At 31.5% G+C, this 24570-nt stretch overlaps 3 protein-coding genes across 7 annotated transcripts in view; 2 read left to right on the top strand and 1 right to left on the bottom strand.

Annotated features, from left to right (window-relative positions):
- Positions 1-8796, bottom strand: part of LOC113513058 (pyruvate carboxylase, mitochondrial) — a 53395-nt gene extending 44599 nt beyond the window's left edge. For 2 of the 3 annotated variants that reach the window (XM_052893295.1, XM_052893298.1), the window contains exon 1: positions 3349-3453. The gene's annotated coding sequence lies outside the window, so the exon portion shown is untranslated. Of the gene's footprint in view, positions 1-3348; positions 3454-8641 lie in introns of those variants that run through there. The other variant, XM_052893296.1, reaches the window with a different exon arrangement.
- Positions 8797-10560: 1764 nt separating this feature from the next.
- LOC113512879 (zinc finger protein 883-like) lies at positions 10561-15961 on the top strand. Its single transcript, XM_026896833.3, has 5 exons — positions 10561-10857; positions 10945-11986; positions 12558-12711; positions 13279-13425; positions 14486-15961. Exons 1-5 carry the CDS (start codon positions 10714-10716, stop codon positions 14736-14738), a joined length of 1740 nt encoding a protein of 579 aa, XP_026752634.2. The 5' UTR covers positions 10561-10713; the 3' UTR covers positions 14739-15961.
- Positions 15962-16608: 647 nt separating this feature from the next.
- LOC113512899 (UDP-glucosyltransferase 2) overlaps positions 16609-24570 on the top strand; it is a 61266-nt gene continuing 53304 nt past the window's right edge. For 2 of the 3 annotated variants that reach the window (XM_052893306.1, XM_026896858.3), the window contains exon 1: positions 23506-23684. The gene's annotated coding sequence lies outside the window, so the exon portion shown is untranslated. Of the gene's footprint in view, positions 16854-23505; positions 23685-24570 lie in introns of those variants that run through there. The other variant, XM_052893310.1, reaches the window with a different exon arrangement.

The following is a 24570-nucleotide window of genomic DNA, read 5'->3' as shown; positions in this document are numbered from 1 at the left end:
GACAACTGTACAAATATAATTCAATGTCAGGTGTTATTGGTGTTATTGAAAAAAAAAAACAACACCAGACCTTCGGACATTAGACATTCGGATACTAGAGATTGGTAATTGGACATAGTAAACTCGGATATTGGGCATCCAGACAATCGAAAATTGGACACTTGAATACCGGACACTACACACTTGACAACCGGGACACTAGACAGTTGGACATTAGACAGTCAGGCATTGGACACTCGAACGCTCGGTACTGGACACTTAAACACTCGAACACATAACACTGGGACACTTGAATATTTTTAACTTTCACATCACTCAGATATTGGGCACTCGACATTCGGATATCAAGCTGGACACTCGGACACTGATACTGAACACACAGACATTGGACACTTGAACACTAGATACTCGGAAATCAGAGATTGGAAATGCGGAGATTAGACGCTGAACACTCAGACATGAAATACTGTAAACTCGGAGACACTCAAATATTTAGAGATAGGATATTCAGACACTCGGACAATGAACACTCAGACACTCGGAGTTCAAACACTGGATACTCAGATATTTAGATACTGGACACTGGATATTTGTTCAGAAATCGAAATGGCCAATGGGACACAAACATTGTACACTGGATATTAGACACTCAAGCACTTGACACTTGACATTCCAATATATGACATTCAAACACTCAACTTTCGAACACATGACACTCGGACATTCGGAATTCCGATGTTGGGCACTCAGACACTGGACACTCAGACACACGGATACTGTATACTCCGACATTAAATACTAGACACTCTGATACTCAAACACTTGGACGTGGTGAAGTATAAAATCGTTCTGACACTATGTACCGTGGAAGTGCCCGGTAATATCGTGAAAGTAAAAAATCTTGTACATTTAGTTTATGTTACACTGTGTGATATATTGTTTTATAAGTTTTTTTGTCTTATGAATATATATAAATTTATATATACGTTCATTTACTACATACGGCAAGGAAATTAAGTATTGAATTCATACGATCATAAGATAAGGATTTCCTTTTAGTGAAGTTTTTTCATTGTAATTAAACGTCCGCGCCGGTTGCAATCTCGTAATAAACTAGCTTTTATCTGTTACCGAGATATTCACTGACCGGGATAAAAGTAGCCTAAGTCTTTCTCCATCCCATATAGTAAATGTATATCAAATTTCATAATCAAGCCGTTTAGAGGTTAAAAGGCAACCAACAAACTGACATTTATAATATTATACATATGTATGTAGTAAAGATATGATTATATAATTAACTTATTGATGGAACTTCATAACACATTGATAAAATGATATCACTTGACATACCTATTTATATTTAGTTCAGTTGTTACTGTAAATTGTTTTTTATTATTTTGGTAACATAACATCATTATCGTGACTACGATGATGAAATAAACGATTTCATTATTACGTTTAACCGACTTCTAATAAGAAAAATACGTATTCGAACTGTATATTTTTGTAGGTATGTTATAGGATATCTTCCTGTATGTCGAATTATTTTTTTAATCAATGCAGCCTTTATTTCACAATTCATTCAATCACTATCATCATAACTAGTTATTGTATTCAATAGTTAGATAAAATTGCGAAAATTGTGTACAGAGAATACACCGTTAAGTGGTTATATAATAACAACCATTTTCCTTCAAAGGTTTGTTTTCAAATTATCCTCGTACAATCACTACCACTCAATAAGACCGTTAGGTATCTTGATAATTTGTAATAATATAGAAAATAGACGCAATAACAAGAAATTATTAACGGGATAATTTAAAATTGTATTCCACAAAAAAGCCAATTGTAGCAAAACCAGTTATTTTTATTTAAAAACTAAACTACTTAACCGATTTTGATAAAATTTCTATGGAACCAATCTAAAAGTTTCAAATGAAAAAATAATTTTTCAAAACGGTTTATAAATGACGTGGTTATGACGTAACAAATGTTAAATCTGAATCGACGACCTTCTTTTTTGAAGTGCGGTTGAAAAGAAGAAAAAAAAATGCTTGTGTTAATTTGCAATGATGTGATAAGTGGAATAATTGAATCTAATGCAGAATAGAAGACAATACACGTTGCACTGCCTCCAAATATATTAAACTGAAGAATGATGAAGATGATACTGACAATAAGAACTGACGATAAAGTACTCAGTGACACTTATAGTGGTGTCTAATACCTGAAGATGACGGTGTATGGCATGATTTGTAAGTCTTGTAACACCTGAGATATTTATCTATAATAATTGAAAAAGTGCGAATGAGTCGTGTGGTACCGGCAAAGAATGGGTCACTCCTTCCTTTCCCGTGGGTGTTATAAGAGGCGACTAAGGGAACTGAATGGTCGAGCGTTTTAATGGGTTACGATGGAATGGTAACCCCGCCTGTGCTATCGGTATACGCTGACGCCAGTGAAGAATGATAAGTGAGGTGAAAATAGCTCAGTTAGTCCATAGTGGCTAATTCAAGAATTAACCACGACAGTTTCCAGGGGGACTGCGTGGAGGTCGACCTGACAGGGTATATTGCTAACAATGGCGATGTTAGATCCCATTAACAATCTCTTTCCCCCCAATGGTCGAGCGTTGGGCAACAACGTTCCTCTTAAAACATCCTAAAAAGCTTAAATGTGGTTGCCAACCCACTTGCCAAGCATGACAACTACTGGCAAAACCTCCCTTATCGGGGACCAGTCAGCAGTGGACAATTAACGGCTGCTATGGTCATGATGATGATGGATTGAAAAAGTATTCCAGTTTAAATAGCAATCTATAATCATGTAATACAATTATTTATAAGTAATAAAACACTTGTACTACGTCAGGATATAGGTTTAGGTAATAAATTCTTACATTCAAATAAAAAATAATATGAAGTATTTAGAATTTTTTTATTGATATAGAGATTTATATGTATGTTGTTCTATGTTTTAAAAATAGAAACTAATTTTTAACTAATTATAGAGAACTATTAAAGAAAAATGTTCAATTGTTAAAATTGTTTTTAAATATGTAAGAAAATGGTGAAGTTGTCAGATTCAGGTTTAATTTCATTATACTCTCAACTTCTGTATAGGAACACCCGTACAGGCATGCCTTGTATGCATGTATAACCCTTGTTATCAATCACTTGATGATCACTCTAGTAAATAAAGGTCGGTGTTGCTAATTGATTACTAGGTACATATATTTGATTTATGATTAAGTTGAAAATCATTGTTTGCACATTCTATATTAAAAAAAATTATAATAAAAGAAAATTATATAAATAAATTAATATTTAAAAATAATCAAAATACCTGATAAGAAACTTGATCGTCAACAAATGAATACAATTTTAACACGCGTGTACACACAATGGCTGCCGGCACGACACTAAACTGAACTATGAAGTTTGTATTCAATCAAAGCAGGTCACTGTGACCTCAGTGGTGGTTATCAGGATCTTTCAATGGCAAAAGACGGTTATATTATATGTTTTGCGTAATTAAGTACTGTCAGAAAACTGATTAAAATTAGACTATTGTTTATACAATATAGATTATCATTGACAATAATTTTATAGGCATTATAAAGGCATGAGCAATATAAACCTTTAAATATCCACTGCTGAACATAAGCTTCCTTCTAGGGTGGTTTTGCTCGTAGTGGCTATACTTGATAGGTAGATTGGCAACCGCCGTTCCAAACTGCGGTTGCCAATCTACTTGTCAAGTATAAAACATCTCCAAAGCCTACTTTGGAGATGTTTTAAGAGAGACGCTGTTGCGCATCCCACATCCTTCCTCAGTCGCCTCTTACGATACTCATGGGAAAGGAAGGGGTGGCCTATTTTATGCAGGGACCATACGGAAAACATAAAACGTCGTTACGTTTTATGTTTTCCGTTTATATTTATCTAAAGAATTAAAAATAAATTGAAAAAGGTAAAACGAAAAAAGAAGAGATACGATATAGATAAAAAGAGAATCAAAACGGAAACAGCAACAGTCAGAAAAGAAAAAAAAAACATAAGGCAAAGTGAATTTAACAACATGTATACTTTATTTAACATTTTAGCGTATAATACTTGTCACCTATTTTAAAGCTGTATTTGTTATAGCTATTATTACAATTATTTAAGTACTAGCTTTAAACAACGACTTTGTCTGCGTAGCCGAAATAAGTACACTGTCCGGAATAAAAAGTTGCGTTATGTCCTCTGTATACTAAATTTTATAGATATATAGATACTCTTTATTGTTTCCTCCATAAGATTACAATAATAAATTTATTATAAATACAAACAATTACAAAAAAAATATTACACTAAGAAAACAATGGGCGCCCTTATCGCTAAGAGCGATCACTTCCAGGCAACCTTTGGGTGGAAAAGAGTAACTATAAACAGTTTATAGTAATTGGTTAAGCCGCTAAGACGCCACGAGGTGACAAACAAACTTTCACATTTATAATTTATTTATATTATTTAATTAGGATTGTTTCTATTCTATTCTTCAGTTACAAGCTAAATATAACAAAAAGGTATGCACGAAGCGGCTGTAGGTTGGTCACACTTGAGAAAAGGACAAAAATGGCCGCAGAAGAAATTAAAATCACACTCTTTTCTTGAAGGGGCCATCGAGCGTCTAATATTACTTATTTCTAGTAGTAGAAAGAAAGTGGGCCAGTGATGGTATTTGAAAAAACCGTGTTGTTTATAAAGCTGTGTTTTTATGACACAATAAATAGCTATGTTTTGCACTGTTATAGATACAACTATAAAATATTTCTGTTCGCTACTAGCAAAACCTGTATGCTGAGGCCCTAGATAAGAAGCGATTGATTTTAATCTTAATCGCTTACGTTTTATTCTAGCATAACAAAAGCATCTATATTTATATATACATAGAGAACAAAATGAGTTTGATCACCCATTTTGATAACAAGAGGCACTGCTGAAGGTACTGTCTCAATCATTTTGATGTGTTTGACAGATTAATTTCCAGTCCCTTTTACTGTAGTAAGGTTAACATACTTCATTAAGTTAGAACTGTAAATGTGTTTATATAAAGACAATTGTTTGAGTAGGTAAATACGTTTATAAATTAAAACAAGCGACACTTGTTTTGAATTAAACTAATTATTAAAAGTTTATGCACTTTTACTCAAAAATAAGAAAAAAAAAAACTTTTACTTTGAAAGTATGTAACCATTTCTATATTGTTTATAAAAGTAAAAACAGTTTTTGTGTAATACTGTATACCATAATACACATACCTATGGACAGTTATACAAAAATTAAATAAAAATCTGTTTTGCGTTCTATTACTCTTAATAAGATCCCACATATTTTTTTTTTTTAAATATCCTACACAGACATCGTTACAAATTTATTAGTAAGATTGGAGTTTGAAACTTACAAGTACGTCAGGCACAAGTATATTTATAATATTTACTTTAATAGCTTGATGTTCTTTCGTTATTCGTAGCGGTAGGAATGGATTTAGGATTATTATACAAACCGCTACGAGTACACTACTAAAAAAATGACTATTCATAAATGCTTATTATTAAGTTTACTTGAATAACAATTATTAAAAACATTCATATTGGGAATAAAAATATTCCTCGATACTGGGGTCGTACGTAAATCGTACTTATTGATAAAAAGCGTTCGCTCACTTCAACTAGGTAGGTACAATAGGGCGAATAGTCCTTGGTTTGTTTATGAGGCATTAAATTTATCAAATTATTTTTATACCTACTTGATTATGAATGGATAAAGCAGTGCCAAGAAACTAAGATATAAATAAGCTAATAATAGAGTAACTATGGATAGTGCACGTGATTTGGATTCCAATTTGGATAAAAATGTAATCCGTTATAATTGTTGATGGTTTCTAACGTACCTACCTATATATATATATATCAATCACTGCTCCAATACGGAATTTTTTTAAATTTCTTTAATACTACAATAACTCTTTGGACACGGTTTCATGCTTCTAATAACTTGACTGCTATATGCACCATGATAGTATGAGAGGTTAAGAATTTTTTACCTACCTATACATATATTTAGACATGTATTTTTTTTTTGGGAAATTGTTCAGTCACAGAAAGTACTCATTTATATTTCATTTTTTATAAATGTGGACAAGTGGACTCAGCGTGTAAGGGATTTACAGGTTGATACCACAAATTGCGTGTGCGAAAAAGTGAAACCTAACTAGATAAACAGAGATGGAAATATAGAGAATCATAGACAGATAGAGCGAGAAGCCAAATAAACTTAGGCTATAATTCTACTGAGATTTATACGATATCTAACTTTTAGATTTATCGGATTTTCGTTAATAGTTCATATATTATTAAATGTTCATAAATAGCTGAAATGTGATTTAATTAATTTTATATATATATTTTTTTTTGTTTAATTCCGTCATAATATACCGTTATATTCAGGAATATATAAAAATCCCGTATTACATACGATGTTCACTTATGGCAGTCTCTGAAACCGGTAAGCCGGTTTTAATGAAATTTTGTAATTGTGTATTGTTTTCTCTTACGCGAGAAACAGGGTAATTTTATTCCAATAAGAAACAAGTGGTTCCGGTAGATGGCGGTAGGAGGTCAAAATGGCGTTAGTATTAATATAAATTGTATTGGACGTATTGTACCCTCAAGCAAGTAAATGTAACAGCTGTTAAAGAAACTTGGAAACCTTGATCCAGTTAATATACACAGTACATTGAATAAATACATCTAAATCAAATGAATAGGTATATATTTCTCTACATATGAACATACATAGAGAAACTCATTTATTGATCTCTTGCAAATGAGAAACATCATTCTTTTGTTTTGTACACAGATCCAATATTTGTCATTAGTAATATTACTTTGATATCGTCTTGCTGAAAGTGGCAACAATTAAAACTAGAAAGTTACTAGCATTAAACACACCTTTTGCACCATATTTCCCTTTGGTTAATAAAATTATTAAAGTAAGTAAAATAAAAAATTAAAGAGGATTTTCATAGTATTTTTACAGTACAATACAGTAAGTAAGTATAGTATAATAGAAAACTTTAGTAAAAATTTGAAAGAAATAAATTAATAGATTTTTTTTTTATTTAAGCAAGAGGTATCAAAAAACGTGATTTGTTTATTTTTTACTATATTTTATTTTTGTGGTCACAATAATGTTGATTGAGCAAGATCAAAATTAAGCAAATTTGATAAGGGATGGTTGAGTCATTAAGGTTCCAAGAGTTATTAAAGTTACTTTCACAATTGTATCAATAGGTAGTATAGATTTTTTTGGACTATTATTTTTTATTTATAATAATTAAATTAATAATGTTATTTATTATTAAACAGAATTAAAATAATTAAAAATATATAATAAGCAAATTAATAATAACTTAATGAAGGTTTTAGGTATATTTATCATTTTGTTCTCATATATTTTATATTATAATATTTATTTATTTATAAAAGACACACATTTACAAAATATATTAGGCATTTACATTAGATTAGGTGGTGTCATTGTCAGTTTAACTTTTATCAACTTCACTACTTTTTTTATAGAATTTAAAATGGCAAGCAAGCTGATGGCTCTTGATTTATAAATACAGAAATAGATAGGTAGAGGCTATTTTAGATTAAGTAGTTCACTTTTTTCATTTTTCAATGAAAGGAAATTATAAAGCAACAGCTTACTATAAACAAAAATAGTAACAGTTTAAGGATAATTATAGGTAATAATTTTAAGGATATGTTTCCTGGTAACATTATATTATGTATTTTGTTACTCATATATATATATTTTTTGTGCTATTTGCTGCATAGTTCACACAAGTAATGAACTTATTAAAACCTATTTTATTTTGAAAGAAATATTAGCAGAGTTTCTTGTATATTCTTCTTAACTGAATCTACTTTCTAAATTGAACAATAGGATCTTAAAAAATACAATTAAGCTTGCTTAAAATTTAGTTATATAAATAAAGAGTATTCTAAATGCACAAAGTAACATTTCTGATATGAGTTTTTTTATAAACTGCTTCTTGTCCACACTTCATAGATTTAAAATGTACAATTTTTGATGATTAAATTTATTGGAAATAAAATGTACCTATTAATTATTAAAGAAAAAGAGCTCAGAACTGGGTTGATTAATCACAAAAATTAGGTAGGAGGGTAGGTAATATATTGTAGACTTTTTAAAAATATAATAATATTATTGTTAAATCAAAAATATATTACCTACATATTTATAATATTTTTCAAATTAAATTAAAAGTAGTTCTTTCGTAAAAGTTCTTATATTCTTATTCTATTTTTTTTTTTTTAAAAAGCAAACTAGGTGCGTACCTGTAATACGAACAGAACTGCCGGTCAGCTGGTGCCAGTGTCACTCCCAACAATTTTATAGTTGTGAAGTTTTATATTATGAGTTATTGGAAATAAAAAGAAATAGAATTATTATTTGTAAGTAGGTAGGTATCCGTGTATATTTCTTTTTATTTATTAATGTACTTACACATTTATGAGCTTACCTGAAAATCTTAAAATAGAAAATAAAATAACTAAACTTACGTGGTGTGCTATACAGGATCAAGATGATTTATATAAAAAAATTGATTTCGATAAAATTGACAAAAATCCAAAGGTAGACTAGACGTTAGAAATTATTATGATTGATTACACAAGCAAGACGGCCGACGAAGAATACGAACTTTTGAGTTGTGGATGTTTTCGTTTTATTTAATCATATTTGACTACGTTAGTCAATTGTACTGTCAAGTGTATTGTAATAATGATATCCTTTTTTAGCTAAAATGTTATATTTTGGAATGTTATATATATCATAAATTACTTTTAATAATTATTAATAACAAAAATAAATTCTCTGATGTTATCTAATAAATTAATTAACTACTGATGTGCAAAATTTATCGTTTTTGTATCGAGTAAACAAAACGTTTCTGTACGTCTAGATTGTCACTGATTGTCACTTTGAAAATGATCAAAATTTGTTTGACACTGACAGTGACAGTACCCACAAATATGTAGTAGTCAATTGCAATACTGCCATATTAGACGATTTTTGCCTTTTAGGCTACTCGAAGGCAACCGAAAATTACGATTAGCGATCAGTCGCTATTTATCTTAAAAAACAATTTTAGCTACTTTAGGCTATAAAGAAAATTTTTAGTCAAATTATGAAAATTTTTGCCAATTTTTATGTAGCTTTAATAGAACCTTAGCAGAAATGATAGCAAGTTGCAAAATATATTTATTAAAGTATCTACATATATAATACCATACAAATAATCTTTATTGTTTCCACCCATTTAATATCAAAAAAATTAAAATTTATATAGCACTAGTTAATGAGTTATTGATTTTGTGACACAGTTTCGAATTTGTTAAAATAGAAGTTTTCACTATAGAAGAGCGAATCCACTTTTACCTACCTTTAGCTTTTTTAGGGTTTCGTACAAACAAATAAAAAGATTTTTTTTGATTTACGTATAAATTGTACACTTTACTTATAATTATCCAAAATGTGTAGCGAACCATTTTACCAGAGGAAGACTTTGTACAAAAGTCGATTGCTTGGGTACCTCTGTCCCATTCGTGTTTCAACTGTGAAGCAGTTGTGTTTGCATAGCTGTGTTTCGGTTTGAAGGGTGGGATATGGCGTGAAATTACTGGATACAGAGGAATAACACCTGAGTCCTCAGGAATGGCAACGCATGGGGGGTATCATGGGCGAAACAGTATACTCTGTTATGTCCATAGTACCGCACATGTCTATAGACAACGGTTACTACTTTCCATCAGGTAGACCGTCAGCTTGTTTGCCATTTTAAGTTGTATAAAAAAATTAAAAAAAAAAAGTACATTTTACGTTCTTAAAATTTTTGAACACTAAAACGCAAATTTATCTATTTTCTGATTTTTTAATGGATAATAATGGAATGGTAACCATAGGTGTATTTAAATAGGGGTCCGGGTGCGTCGTGTTCATCCCAAGATATGAGCAAAGCTTAAAAAAGACATATCTAAGAGTGCATATGCGCTTTTTTTTAGGAGCCATGCAGGATCATAATCTATAAGTGCCTCAATGATGATAACTCCGCGTGTGCTATCAGTATACTCTGGCGCAACATAAGTGTAGCTAAAAAATAATAGGAGAGAATGCAATCAGGTCAGTTCACCCATCTTAACGAATGTATTAATAAATAATGTTTGTTAGATGGCTGCTGCTGCCAGCAGTGGTGCAATTATTCTCCATCCTACTTAATATAATAAATGCAAAAGTTCGTAAATCAAAATAATTAGTTTAGTTACAATTGAAATTCGTTTTTTGTGTAATACAATCTTAAGTCATTTACGTACACATTACATGCCGAGTTTGGAGGGGAAATTTAGATGATTTTGGTATTGCAGTAAAAAAATGTAAATAATTTTGGGCTACTTGGACTCTAATTTTTTGCGAATTTCGATCCATTTTATCTGGCAATACTGATCCGTTGTCTCGTTTACAGGAATTATTCAATTTAGTTTTTAAATATGTGAAGTTCAAAATTTATTTAAGGCTTAATTAATATTTTAATAGTGATAAATTCGTATTTTTTTGGTATATAATATCTAAGATAAAAATGGATACTTTGTACATTGGGAACTTGGAAAATCGTTGTCGAACTTGCCTCAACAATACATCGAACAAAATGCATGATATTTTCGCTGAAAAAAGTGATTCTATTAACGCTGCTGAAATGCTGACGTCATGTACATCAATAGTGGTAATTTGAACAGCTGTTTTATTTAAATTTCTATGATAAGCAAAGTTTAGTCTTTTTCAGTATTGTTTATATCGTCTATAATTTTAGGTGAACCAGGATGATTCTTTACCAAAAATACTCTGTGGAAGTTGCTATAACTGCCTTGTTAGCTTCTATGACTTTAGAAAATTAGCTGAGAAGATAGATACACAACTAAGGCAACAATTGAGTAATATTACGTCTCTAGACGGTGAGAACGTAATGATTGAAATAAAAGTTGAAAACAATGTTCCTGACGCAGGCGCCGATTATGATTTACTAGACTGTGGAGATTTTGAAGTAATGAAACAGGAATTTGAAAGTCATAGTTCAGATGAAACATCAAAACCATTTTTGTGTGATATATGTTATCAATCATTCGATAGTTCTATTCAATTGGAAACACACAGTCAGACACACATAACAGACGCAAAACTCAAGTGTAACAAGTGCAATATGAGTTTTGACAAAAAAGCCAAGTTAGAACAACATAAACACAAACACAGCAAAAGCAAATTGTACACTTGTAGCTTCTGCTCGGAAACATTTAAGCATCATTTCAAGTATGTCAAACATTTGATCACGCATGGTGAAGATGTAAAAAGCAGGTCTTTTATGACAGAAATTAATCAGAATGAGAACCAACATTTCGAGTGTGGTGTGTGTTCCACAAGCTTTAAATCTACACATTCCCTTGCAGCACATATGCGTAAACATACAAAAAAAGATAGGGTTTTATCCTGTTCTATATGTAGTAAGGTATTTAAGAAAATAAGCCACTTGAAAAGACATGAGCTATCACATGAAAATAATAGACCATTTAAATGTACACAATGTTCAAAATCATTTATATCGGAAAGTCTTCTAACAGAACATATGAATAAGCACAATGGTGTGAAGCCACATGCATGCCCTATCTGCAGGAAGACATTTTCTCATTTGTCAACATTAACTTCACATATTAAAATTCATACACGGGAAAAACCACATTTATGTCCGACATGTGGGAAAAGGTTTGATTCTACCACTAACCTAAACCAGCATATAAAGAGGCATATTGGACTGAAGATGTTTGCTTGTAACTTGTGTCCTAGGACATTTGTAAGTAAAGGTAAATGAAAATGTATAAAATTTTGAAATTTATGGTATGATTCTAAACTATGTAACTTATACATTATGTATTAACTTTTATATAGTAAATGCTACTAGTGCTAAGTAAGCTAGTTGGCAGTTTCTGTGTGTGATTTTTTATTAATTAAATAATGGAATTTTATGAATTTATTCTTTATTTATTTGACAAAAATTAAAATAAAACTAATATATAATATATTGATACTATATTGTAAGAGATTGTAGATAAATTATTCATTTTAATCTTGTCCATTAAGCAAAAACTAAGTCTAAACTCTTCTTTTATGGGGAAAGATTCATGCCCATAATGTCAATAGATTATTATGGTAATTAGAAAAATGTTTATATTTTGTACTATTGAAAATAAAGGATTGTGGTGATATAAGGCACAGAATGGAAGGTGTTATACATGTTCTGTGTACATCTGTTATAGTAGTAAATTTCATTTTTTTCTGTGTACTACAATTGCTAAATGTTTAATAAAATATTTCATGAAGTTTTTTTTACTGAAATATGTTAAAGTACTAAAATATACTCTATTCACATTGCAGGAGAGTTAAAATCACATGGTATAACTCACACTGGAGAGCGTTCCTACACATGTGATCAGTGTGGCTCATCATTTACTAAAAGGAGTTCACTTTGCAAACATAAGTTGAATCATTTAGGTGTAAAACCTTATCAGTGTGATGTTTGCCCTATGAAGTAAGTGCAGTAGAAATTGGAGTTAACAGAAAACAGCCATTTTTTATAAACATCACATGTAATATGGCTGTTTTCTGCATAACTAATTCCAGTTGAGAATACTAATAAAAAAATTCTTAAAAAGATTAGTAAGGTGGATTGTTTATAAAGAGATAATATATAATGGGTGGAATTATAAAAATGTGCTAAGGCCTGATAAAATGCAGGCTTACATTTAATAATAAATGCAACCCACAGCTTTATCATACAGCCTATATAAATACAGGAATATGGTTCATCTATGTACTAAATTTTTTATAAATTGTTCAGTTGTTTAAGCTACAGACTGAGACTCAAACATCTAAAATATCCAAATATTTTTAAAAAATTTTACTTTTATAATAAAAAAATACTGCTAATATTTTAGCAGTATTATTTCTACAAAAAAAAAAAAAAAAAACTAATTTACATAGATAGGTTTTTTCGACAATCAGTGTAAAATCTTTATAAATTTACAAGTCTACGTCTTTTCAAGAAATTTCAGTTTTGCTTGTGTGCAGTTAAAGATAATGTGAAATTTTCTTTCAGATTTGTGGGAAAAGAACATTTGAAACGGCACTATCGCATCCATACCGGCGAGAAACCGTACCGCTGTGATATGTGTGATCGTGCATTCACTCAGAGCAATGATTTGGTGAAACATCGTCGGGCACATTTAGGCGACAAGTTGTATAGGTAAGCTGTAGCATTAGTTTATCCAGTATAGTATTAGTTTACTCAGGGGTCATTCAAAGTACTAATCACTGTAGTATGTACATAGTACAGTAATCCCCCACAAAACATAGTTAACATTTATCTTTTCTCGTTAAAACGGGTTTAAATCGAATATTAAGAAAAAACTGTGTTATGAACGAAATATGTGTTTTATTAAAATCAAAGTAAGAACAATTTAAATAAAAACTTATATATATGTAACTAAAATAACAGTAAATTTCAAATAAATTAACAGTTTTATTACATGTTTATTAGCGAGCTATCAGAAACAACGTTCCACCGACATCTTTTTTAATAGTATGATCAATCCCCCGTTATATGAGGGAATGCCCGTGTTATACGAGGGGTTGAAATCGCGTAATATGAAAACGCGTTATAATAGTACCGTGTTAAAGGGGGATTACTGTATTTAACTGTGCTTATTGTCTTGTTTTAATAACCTTATTTTATTTTGGGCCCAATTATACATTAGCTAAAAAAATTAAAAAAAAAAAGAGTATTATCAGAAAAATAGAATACAATTAGCCTACGTAAAGTAGCTGATAAACAATTTGCATTTTGCAAATTTACGAATAATCTTAATAATTTCGATAGGTTCTATATTCTATGTTACTGGCCAATGGATTAATATTTTATTGAATCACTACTATAAATGTCTGTGAAATCACAAGCACTGAGGAGCTTTATTACATTCGCAGATGAGAGACATTATGTTTGCGAACAAAATTTACTTTTATTCCTTTGCATTTAAATCTGTTGAGAGGCAATTTTCGATACCTTACTAATATATCAGAATTACAAATAAAGATGTTTGTACATATTTTAAGAATAATTTTATGAGGATTCATATTGGAAGGTAAAATTTTTTAACTTATTAAAGATTTCTGAATGTATATGCAGACGATACATTTTTTTTTTTTTCAAATAACTATTATGCTAGTAAGTTTATATTATATTATATCCATATTACAGCTGTATATTAGTAATTACCGTTTAATGAGGTAAATTTTTATTTTTTCAGGTGCGCTGAATGCACAGAAGGTTTTCGCCTTAAAAGCGAGTTGCGTCAACACATATCTGAACATTTCATATCTCGCCAACTTCAAGCGTTAACTGTCAATAAAGCAACTGAAGTTGACAGTGTATCCACAGTTGGTGAAATAGAACAAAGTACACCCAACATTATAGTGCATGGTAATGATATAACAGCTGACAACGAGAACATGGTAATTATCCAGAATGAATCTCTTTTGGTTGACGGTAATGAAAAATGACAGGATTTGGGAAAATAATTTTGTCTGTTTACTTACAAGTAGCTATGGATATTATATTGTAATTAGTAGATAATTTTTTGTACAAATAGTCCAATAATGTTTAATTTGTTTAACAGTGAAATCCTAGATTATATAGATAGAGCCTCATGCTTCAAAAAAAGGTCAACTTTTTGTCAGCTAATCGTCAAATTAGCTGACTCTTTTTTTAATTAGTGTTCTATATACTTTATAATGCAACGTATCTTGACGTGTCTATATTAATTAAAATGAGTTTTTGTGTATGAAAAAGTGAAAAAGTTATAAGACGAAAAATAGAATTAATAAAAAGTCACGTTTTTATAAATTTTTTTTTTATGAAATTTTTTACATAATGTAAATATTTCTTTAGATAATTATTTAGAGATATTATTGAGTAGGTATTATGCAGACTTTGTTATTTAACCAAATTGATTGTTTTCAAAAACAAAATCTATCAGAATGAATAAAAATGGCCGCCATTTTTATTTTCTTTGTTATATGGCCAATTGCTTTCAAAATCGATATCTGAAGATTCATATACATTTTCAATATGGATCCGGTGTCAGAATTAATCAAAATAGCCGCCATTTTAATTTAAAGTCATGAAAGTATTTATTATTGGTATTAAGAAATGATAATTAAAATACAAATAAATATTTTTTACATTTAGTTAACTTAATTACAATTAATTAACTCATATTCTCTATTGCCATATGTAGGTATTTCCAAAAACTCGCATAAAATTAAAATGGATCTCACTTTGATTATTTTTAAAATTTTACTATTTTTTTAAGCAATATGAAAGAAATATGAAGTTCCGTCTATCATATTCTTATTCTTTACCTACGCATTATTTTCAATATATAAATAATATAATTGAATATATGAATAAAGTTAAATTTTATAAAGGATTATTTAATCCTAATAATATTTTAAGTTACGGTCCTCACATATTTACCTTAATCTAAAGTTATAATTTCTAATCTGGTAACACTGTTGCGTACACAATAGTATGAAAAAGTTCACCCGCTTTTTTTGAAGCATTTGTATGGAGATATTATCTATATAATCTAAGAATGAAATATAAATTAACTTCTTAGTTAACACCTAAATTATTAAGATTAGTTAAATTTTTTGTTTGAAATATCTAAGTACAAATTTATTTTTTCCATTTAAATAGTTACAGAAATAAATAATCTTGGATATTGTTGTTTTTAATTAATTTTCCCCTTAATAATATAAATGTATAAGTATAATAAATGCCAACATTTATTCAAATTTATAATAATGAGGTTGATAATGAGATATGCAAACAGAGCCGCTTGTTTTGTCAAAGTATTAAACCATACTCGATGTAAACATTTTTAGTTAAAAATGAGTCATAAAATTGCTGCACTTAAGGCCTACTGCACTGTGAAATATGTGGGATCACATATTTTTATCTATAGAGTAGAAAAGATGTGATGCCACTTTTTTATGGGTGATAATGGAATGGTAACCCCACCAGCGCTATCGGTATACACCGGCGGGGCACCAGTGAAAGATGATAAGTGAGGATGAAGCAGGCCAGTTAGCCCATCATGACGAATTCAACAAGACTTGTTCACGATGGTTTCCAGGGGGAACCACGTGAAGGTCGACCTGATAGGGCATATTGCTAGCAATGGGGCTGTCAAACTCCATTGCTAACAACCCCTTTCCCCCCATGTGATGCCACTTAGATTATTTTTATACTAAACTTTCTACAACATATTATAGAGTTATTTATAATGTGATATTATGATAATATATCACCTGTAGGAGAACGCTGTACTACTATATTAAATTGAAACTAAGAGGATTGCTATTAAATTGTTTTAAATTTAGATTGTTAATAATTAAATATATATCTTAATAAATCTTAACAATGTTTCTAGCAAATAAATTTAGTTTGCAATTTCATTAGGTACATATGTTTTTTATTGGATAAAGATGGAATGTTGGATCCACCAAGGCTAATTAATATTACAATGCAAAATGAAGTCAGACATATCATGGACAATTTAACAGGAATTAATAACGATGGTTTCCAGGAAGAACTGGATGAAGATCGAATGGGTAGGGTTCATTCATGATAATAATATTCCCATCCCATCAGCCGTTAACTGTCCACTGCTGAACACAGGCCCCTCCTAACTGTCTGTTAAGTTTCTTGGCAAGCGGGTTTTCTGTCGCAAGCAGGCTGGCAACCGCAGTTAGGCTTTGATCTTATATATTTGATGATATTTAATTAATCATAATATTAAAAATGTGTAAAAGTTTTGAATTTGATGTAAATAATAAATAATGTGAATAATTAATAGAGAAATAAGTAAATTTTCTCCTTTTTTATTTTTATTTTTTTTATTATATTTTTTTTTATACTACTTAGAATGGCAAACAAGCTGACGGCCCACCTGATGTAAAGTGGTAACCGTCGCCTATAGACATGAGCAATACCATAGACAACAGAGTATACTGTTTCGCCCATGATACCCCCCCATGCGTTGCCATTCCTGAGGACTCAGGTGTTATTCCTCTGTACCCAGTAAATTCACGCCATATCCCATATTTATTTATTATTTACTTGTAACATGAGAATACAGTGAAATTTGGTTAAGTAGGACCTGGATAAGCGAGAAACCTCCATAACTGGAAATCATGTTGAGGTTCCAACACAGACACTGAATTGACGAAGCAAATCTCTATACCTGAGATCGTTCGATTTTATAGTCATAATCACTTCTGTAACTAAGACAGCGAGTGCATTTTATATGCATTAATCTCTGTAACTGTGACAATATCAATTTATCACCTCTCGAACTTGGACTATTTTGCATTTAAACTTTTTAATTACTTATTCTTATTCTACCCGCAAATTCATCACTTAATTAAATTTGAGCCTCTATGCTCTTCAATTTTAGTTTTGTTATACTATCATACAGATATTTATTAGAAAAATTACGAAGCGAAGGCTCAAATCGTGGAACCCTCTGTAAATGAGGTAGATATTTATTTATACCTCGATATCAGAGACACTGCGTAAGTGGAATATCTCTATAAGTGAGTAAAATTTACAGGTCTTAATGTTTCACTTTATATACAATAGGAACACTTTGTGATTTTTAGTAATTTCATTATAAATTACTGTCCATACCTATTGTAATGGGAATTTAGCTGACTAATGTATGTACGTGATATGTTGTCAACCATATAGAAAAATCAGATATAGCTATCAGAAAACCAATTACACTCATCGGTAAATCGTACCTAAAAGCCTAAAGACCGCTTTCATAGTAATGGCTAACAATACATGACTATTGTGTGGTTATTCACCTTTGTGATTTGTGCGATTAACTAGTAATAATGAATAGGTACTTTATAATGTTAGGCTCAACGCTTACCGACAGAGTGATGGACAAATGGGAAGTGTGGGGGGGGGGAGCATTATTAGTGTTGGGGACTAGCAAACTATGCACAGGGACACTGAGATTCGAAGGGTACCAGGAGCCATGTATTTTAACGTGTCCTTTTAAATTGGATAGTTTCAACAAGATTGTACCGCTGAATGAAACGGGAATTTCTGGTGGCCAAATTTTGCCCAAGTTTTCCAGGTGATAAGCTAAGGCTGGCATTGACATACTATACTTTAGATTAATACAAAGTATTTTATTAAACCCGTGTGTTCCCGGCGTAGAATAGGCCATCCCTTCTTTTCCCGTAGGTGTTGTAAGAGGCGACTAAGGGAGGGCGAGGGATGGGCAGTAGCGTTTCTTTTAAAATATATATTCAAAGCCTAACTGCGGTTGCCAATCCACCTGTCAAGCGTGGAAATTACTGCCAAAACTGCCTAGGAGGAGGTTTCTGTTCAGCAGTTGACAGTTAAAAATTGATGATGATGATAATAATTTTATTAAACAAATTTACGCGAGCAATTTCGCGAGATTACCCTTTTACATATAATGAATTTGTAAGTAAATTATTACTGATATGAGAGTTCTTAATAAGAGCAGTAGAAGGCGAAACAATAATTTTAAATTTTGGTTATCTGTCTGTCTGTCTGTTTGTTATTGCACCAAATTGGATATGGATTTCATAGTTGTGTTCTTGAAGGTAGAACTGAAAGTCTTGATTGTGTATATTCATCTTGATGCACCATCTATGAGTTGTCTATTTTATTAGCTTTTTCATAGACAACAAAATAGCGTTCCAGAATTCACGCATACGAAGTCGCGGGCAAGAGCTAGTAAATAATAAATCTATGCAAAGTGCATGCAGTGGGCAGTGCGGTCACGTTTGAAAGGGAAACTTTATGTAGCCATAAAGGTTAATCAATTTGTATGGAAATCTACTACGTGTTTATTTATTGAGTTACAATATGCATTCTTTTCACTTTTTCGTGGTTTGGACAGAAGTGTGTAGCTGTACGTTGAAAAAGACAAAAACACTCTAAAAATAATGTTTTCAGAAAAAGATAATGGATAGAACTAATTAAGATCGTGTTCCACAAAAAAATCGATTTCGATTGTGCCAAAATAAGTTATTCTGATTTAAAACTAAACTACTGAACGGATACTATGGATTTTGATAAATTTTCCTTGGCATCAATCTGTATGTGTATATCCTTTCAGGTAAAAAAAAAAAAGATTTTTTAAATTGTTTGCAACTGATGGAATTCTGTGGTAACAAATATGAAAAATATAATTGAATTAAGAGCCTCGGTTTTTTAAAGTTTTGAAGTTAGTTTGAAACTATAGACGATTATTGAGCGGTCTAGTTACGCACCTCCACGCATGCTTTGTCCATTATTAAGCTGCTTATCTTCTGGATGTATTATGACCTCCGTGGTGCAGTGGTTGGGATGTTATAATAATTTAATGAGGCCCTGGGTTTGGACCCGGTCGGGCCAATTTAAGAAATGAGTTTTTTCTAAATTGGGTCGAGTCTGGATGTACCAAGTACTGCGTTGCGATCCTAGGTATTCGTTGCCTGGTTTCTCTTAACACTGGGTGTACAGAGTTAGCTCGAGGACTACACGATTGGTGTTTTTTTTAATGTTTTTTTTTTATACAACTTAGAATGGCAAACAAGCTGAGGGCCCACCTGATGGAAAGTGGTAACCGTCGCCTATAGACATGAGTAGTAACATGGACATAACAGAGTATACTGTTTCGCCCATGATGCCCCCCCCCTCCCCATGCGTTGCCATTCCAGGACTCAAATGGCAACCCCGATACGAACCCCACCGGTTAAGAGAGAATGATAAAAGAGAATGAAAGGGTAGATCAGTTAGCCCATTGTGATGAATACATCTTGAATTTAGTACGATGGTTTTCAGGGCGACCACGGGGAAGTTGACCTGATAAAATTTATTGTTAGCAATGGATCTGGTAGTCCGATTACTAATAATCCCTTCCCCCCTAATAGAGTACAGGTTATCCATTATGTTAAAAGTACTTAAATGAAAATGTTTCATTATTGTAATAGTTTAAACTTATTCTAAAAGAAAAAGTTTGGACAAAGCCACTTTCACTATTCTAGCGCGTTTTGTATAGGATTTTCGTGCTCTTGTGCATTCAAATACGGACCTAATTATCTATTGTTTTTATCTTCACGACTATATCTTAACGAAACACGTATTTATGTGGAAACCTCGATAGTTAAAAGTTACTCATATGAAATATATTATTATGGTAACCCCTGTATGACGTAAAAAGTTATTTTGTTTTGGCCACACTGCAATGGTCTTTTGTTTTCTTTGCTTTATGGTCTGTGCAGATGAGGGAAATTTCGTTCGTTGACGAAATTTCCATTTTTTTTATACAACTTAGAATGGCAAACAAGCTGATGGCCCACCTGATGGAAAGTGGTAACCGTTGCCTAAAGACATGAGCAGTACCATGGACATAACAGAGTATACTGTTTCACCCATGATACTCCCCATGCGTTGCCATTCCTGAGGACTCAGGTGTTATTCCTCTGTACCCAGTAAATTCACGCCATATCCCCTTTAAACCGAAACACAGCCATGCAAACACAACTGCTTCACGGTTGAAACACGAATGGGACAGAGGTACCCAAGCAATCGACTTTTGTACAAAGTCTCCCTCTGGTAATTACTATTAACCATTACCATTTACCCACATAGTACGTGTTGGTTACCAAATTTCATAATTGGTTAAGCCATTAAAGTTACAAAAGGTAATAAACAAATTCACTTTCACATTTATAATATTAGTAAGGATTCATTTTTTACACGTGAATTCGCATGACTATAAGTATGGATTGACGAGACCGGGATAAAACGTAGCCAAAGTAAGAACATGGGCTATTTTTTTAACTTTCTATAATATTAATTATATGTATTTGAAATGGAGAAGACTCTGTTTCAAATACTAAGTGTACACCATATGTCATGATGATTGGTTGAGAGGTTTAGGTATTAAATGGTAACAAACAAACTCTCATTTATAATATCAGCAAGAATACATAATATGTATTACGACACAGTCATCTCAAATATAAATGATATCGTTGTAGTGTTATGATCATTTGAAAGTCTAACAAACATACCATGAACGCACACACTTAGTTGATGTGGAACCTTGTTTTGCCCACAATGGCTTTATGTGATATTGCATAACTTTTAGATACGACAATAAACTGGTTTCATAGCTTTCAAAATGTAGGTAGACACGTATTTGTTTGTATAAAAACATGATTGTTAACAAAGAGTCAGATTATATCGAGTTTGCGTTTTGATTTTTTTAGTAACAAAACAATTTTATTAAAGCATCAATACAATAGACACATACCTACTTAACGGGCAATAAAAAACCAATTATAAAAAAAATATTTAAACCAATTCTCCAAAGTTTCCATTGTCAAAGTCTTATTTTTTTAAGTTATTTTCGAAAATCTTGGTTGAGGTAGAACTTTGGTTAAGACGCCTGCTTCCATTGCACATATATGCATATAGAGTGGAAACGTACTGGGCCCATAACCCATTTTATATACAGAATTTGCACTAAATATTAAAGGGAATTGAAGAATAGGAATCTTGTTATATTTTTAATATCAAAACAATTTTGTTCTTCCAATTGACACGTACTCAACATACAATAAAACTGCCCTATAAAAAAGTATTTATACCATAAAAAAAGAATCATTAATCCGTGTGACATTGGTATGCTTGCCTTTAGCCGTATTTAGAATCGAATGTGTTTGGTGAAATTTGTTTACATTAACACAAATTGGCCGCCTCAAATGTGTTAGCTTAACCCAATGAAAACATCAGAAAAATTATATTACAATAAGATTAATACAATATAATATATATATATATATATATATATATATATATATATATATATATATATATATATATATATAAAGTCTAGATATATTGCCGTGTGGTCCCGACATAGAATAGGCCACTACTTCCTTTCTTGTAGGTGTCGTAAGATGCGACTAAGGGAGGGCAAGGGATGGGTAGCAGCGTCCCTCTTAAAATATCTCCAAAGCCTAACTGCGGTTACCAATCCGCCTGCCAAGTGTGATAACTACCGGCAAAACCCCCAAGCGTGAGGCTTCTGTATAACCATGGACAGTTAAAGGGTGATATGATGACGATGAAATATATAAATTGGCACCTTTTTTTTGCGTTGAGAAAATTTAAACTCGTATCCACTTAGGTATAAAAGTATCTTTGAATGATACTCACAATACTATATTTCTGTTTACATGAGGTAGTAAATTTCCTACTGATCAGTTCTATATGATCCATAGAGTCATCAGTACTTGAGAGTATATTATAACTGCCCTTTTTAAGGGACCATAAAATGATTTTAAATACGCCAACATGTTAATTTATGGAGATTACAGGTCTAGTGATAAATAGCGTTGTTTAGAATATGTTTTAATTATTAAGTTAGAATAGTGAATTGCATGAGAATCATGCTATCTTTATTTTTTTAAAAAGATAGAGTAAATTTACAAATGAGTTTATACAATCAAATTATTTACACTTTTTAAAATATACAATAAAAGATAAAATATGAAAATATGGATTCGCCATGTGTGTCGCAGTGACCCAAGTTTACATTATCATCCTTTTAACCCTCAGGTCCATTGTTAATGATACCCTATAGACTACCGTTAAGGACGATCCTGAGTCACATATAATATATTCACTGAATCCCTGTAACACATTTAGGGTCGTCACTTCATCTAGTGGGTAAGTAGGTTTTTTTATACAACTTAATATGGTAAACAAGCTGACGGTCCACCTGATGTAAAGTGGTAACCGTCGCCTATAGACATGAGCAGTATCATGAACATAACAGAGTATACTGTTTCGCCCATGATACCCCCATGCGTTGCCATTCCTGAGCATTCAGGTGTTATTCCTCTGGACCCAGTAAATTCACGCCATATCCCACCCTTCAAACCGAAACACAGCCATGTAAACACAACTGTTTCAGGATTGAAACACGAATGGGACAGAGGTACCCAAGCAATCGACTTTTGTACAAAGTCTCCCTCTGGTAAACAGTAGGTATTACAATAATTATGTTGGTAAGTTGTGTTTCCCTCAGCCATGTGCGTTATGCGAAATTTGTTAACCTAGATCTTATCATAAGAGTGATAAGTGCTAGTATGTTACCTCACAGCTGTTGGAATGCTGCAGTGCCGTGGTGAGAGAAGGAAGCGTGGTAGGGTCACTGTTTGTTGCGGGTTTGCGCGTATAACGCACGCGCACCGATTTCCTTTGCGCTCATTCGAAATTCGAACTTATATTTTTTAACGGACTGTGTTTTGGAAACCCGGTGTTTTGTAACATCAACAGACTGCGTACAATTTAGACATTTATGTGTGTAATGAAATTTATATTTGAATGGTGCAATCGAGGTTTGTATGAGTCTTTTATAAATTTCCTTTAAATTTCGTTCTTTGTCAAATTAAGTAGTTATCTAACGTCAGTCCACGTACTTTGAGCGAATTTTAAAGTAAATAGAAATTTTTATAGCTCAATTAACTTTTTTTTACTATTTTTGTTAGCTAATGCTTATCGATACGGCATCGACGTAACATTGCAACCTGAATTGTTTTAAAATTATTTTAGAAAATGAAATATATCCTAATTTATTTAGATTTGATACATAATTAAATTAAACTTAACTTGAAAATTTTGAGAAAGAAATAAAAGTATTTTTTAGATCACCTAAAATTAAAATGGAATGTTACGACCCTTTCTTGCACAATTTGTAAATCTGTCGAAAATTTGTAGGTAAGTGCGGAACGTAACGAATCGTAGGTACTGACTTGTGTAATAGTGATAACCATTAAAAGTGAGGTAGGTATAAAGTATAAATGAAGTAATAACCGGTATTTATTAAGTGGTTATTATAGACTTATTATAAGAGTAATTAAATATTATGGACCTACTAAAATATTAAAATAATGTTTTCTAATTTATCGGTTTGCAAAATGCAATTACAGATAGAAGTTAGATTTAAAATCCGCTAATTCTCGTAACGCTTCTATGAATTGTAGTATTAAGCAGTATCTGTAGTCGCGCTAAGTATGGATTTTGCTTTAACAGTTTCTTGTCCCACGAAGAAAAACAGCAACTTTAATCTTCGCTTAAATAACATGATATCAACACAAGAGTGAACCATATAAATTTCAAAAAGAATTATTAAAATTGAAGAAGAACTTAAAAAGAACAATTAGAATTTGCAGAACCTCCTTCTTTTAAAAGTCGCTAAACATTATTACTTACTTTCATTTTTAT

The sequence above is a fragment of the Galleria mellonella genome, unplaced genomic scaffold, assembly GCF_026898425.1.
Source record: "Galleria mellonella isolate WM207_F2 unplaced genomic scaffold, CSIRO_AGI_GalMel_v1 utg113, whole genome shotgun sequence".
In the NCBI taxonomy this organism is placed as follows: Eukaryota; Metazoa; Arthropoda; class Insecta; order Lepidoptera; family Pyralidae; genus Galleria; species Galleria mellonella.
This window is presented reverse-complemented; position numbering and strand designations above follow the sequence as displayed.

Coding starts and splice junctions, on each gene's coding strand:
- LOC113512879 (XM_026896833.3), top strand. CDS start 10,714: ATGGATACTTTGTACATTGGGAACTTGGAAAATCGTTGTCGAACTTGC. Junction 10,858..10,944: donor CGTCATGTACATCAATAGTG/GTAATTTGAACA, acceptor CTATAATTTTAG/GTGAACCAGGATGATTCTTT. Junction 13,426..14,485: donor TTAGGCGACAAGTTGTATAG/GTAAGCTGTAGC, acceptor TTATTTTTTCAG/GTGCGCTGAATGCACAGAAG.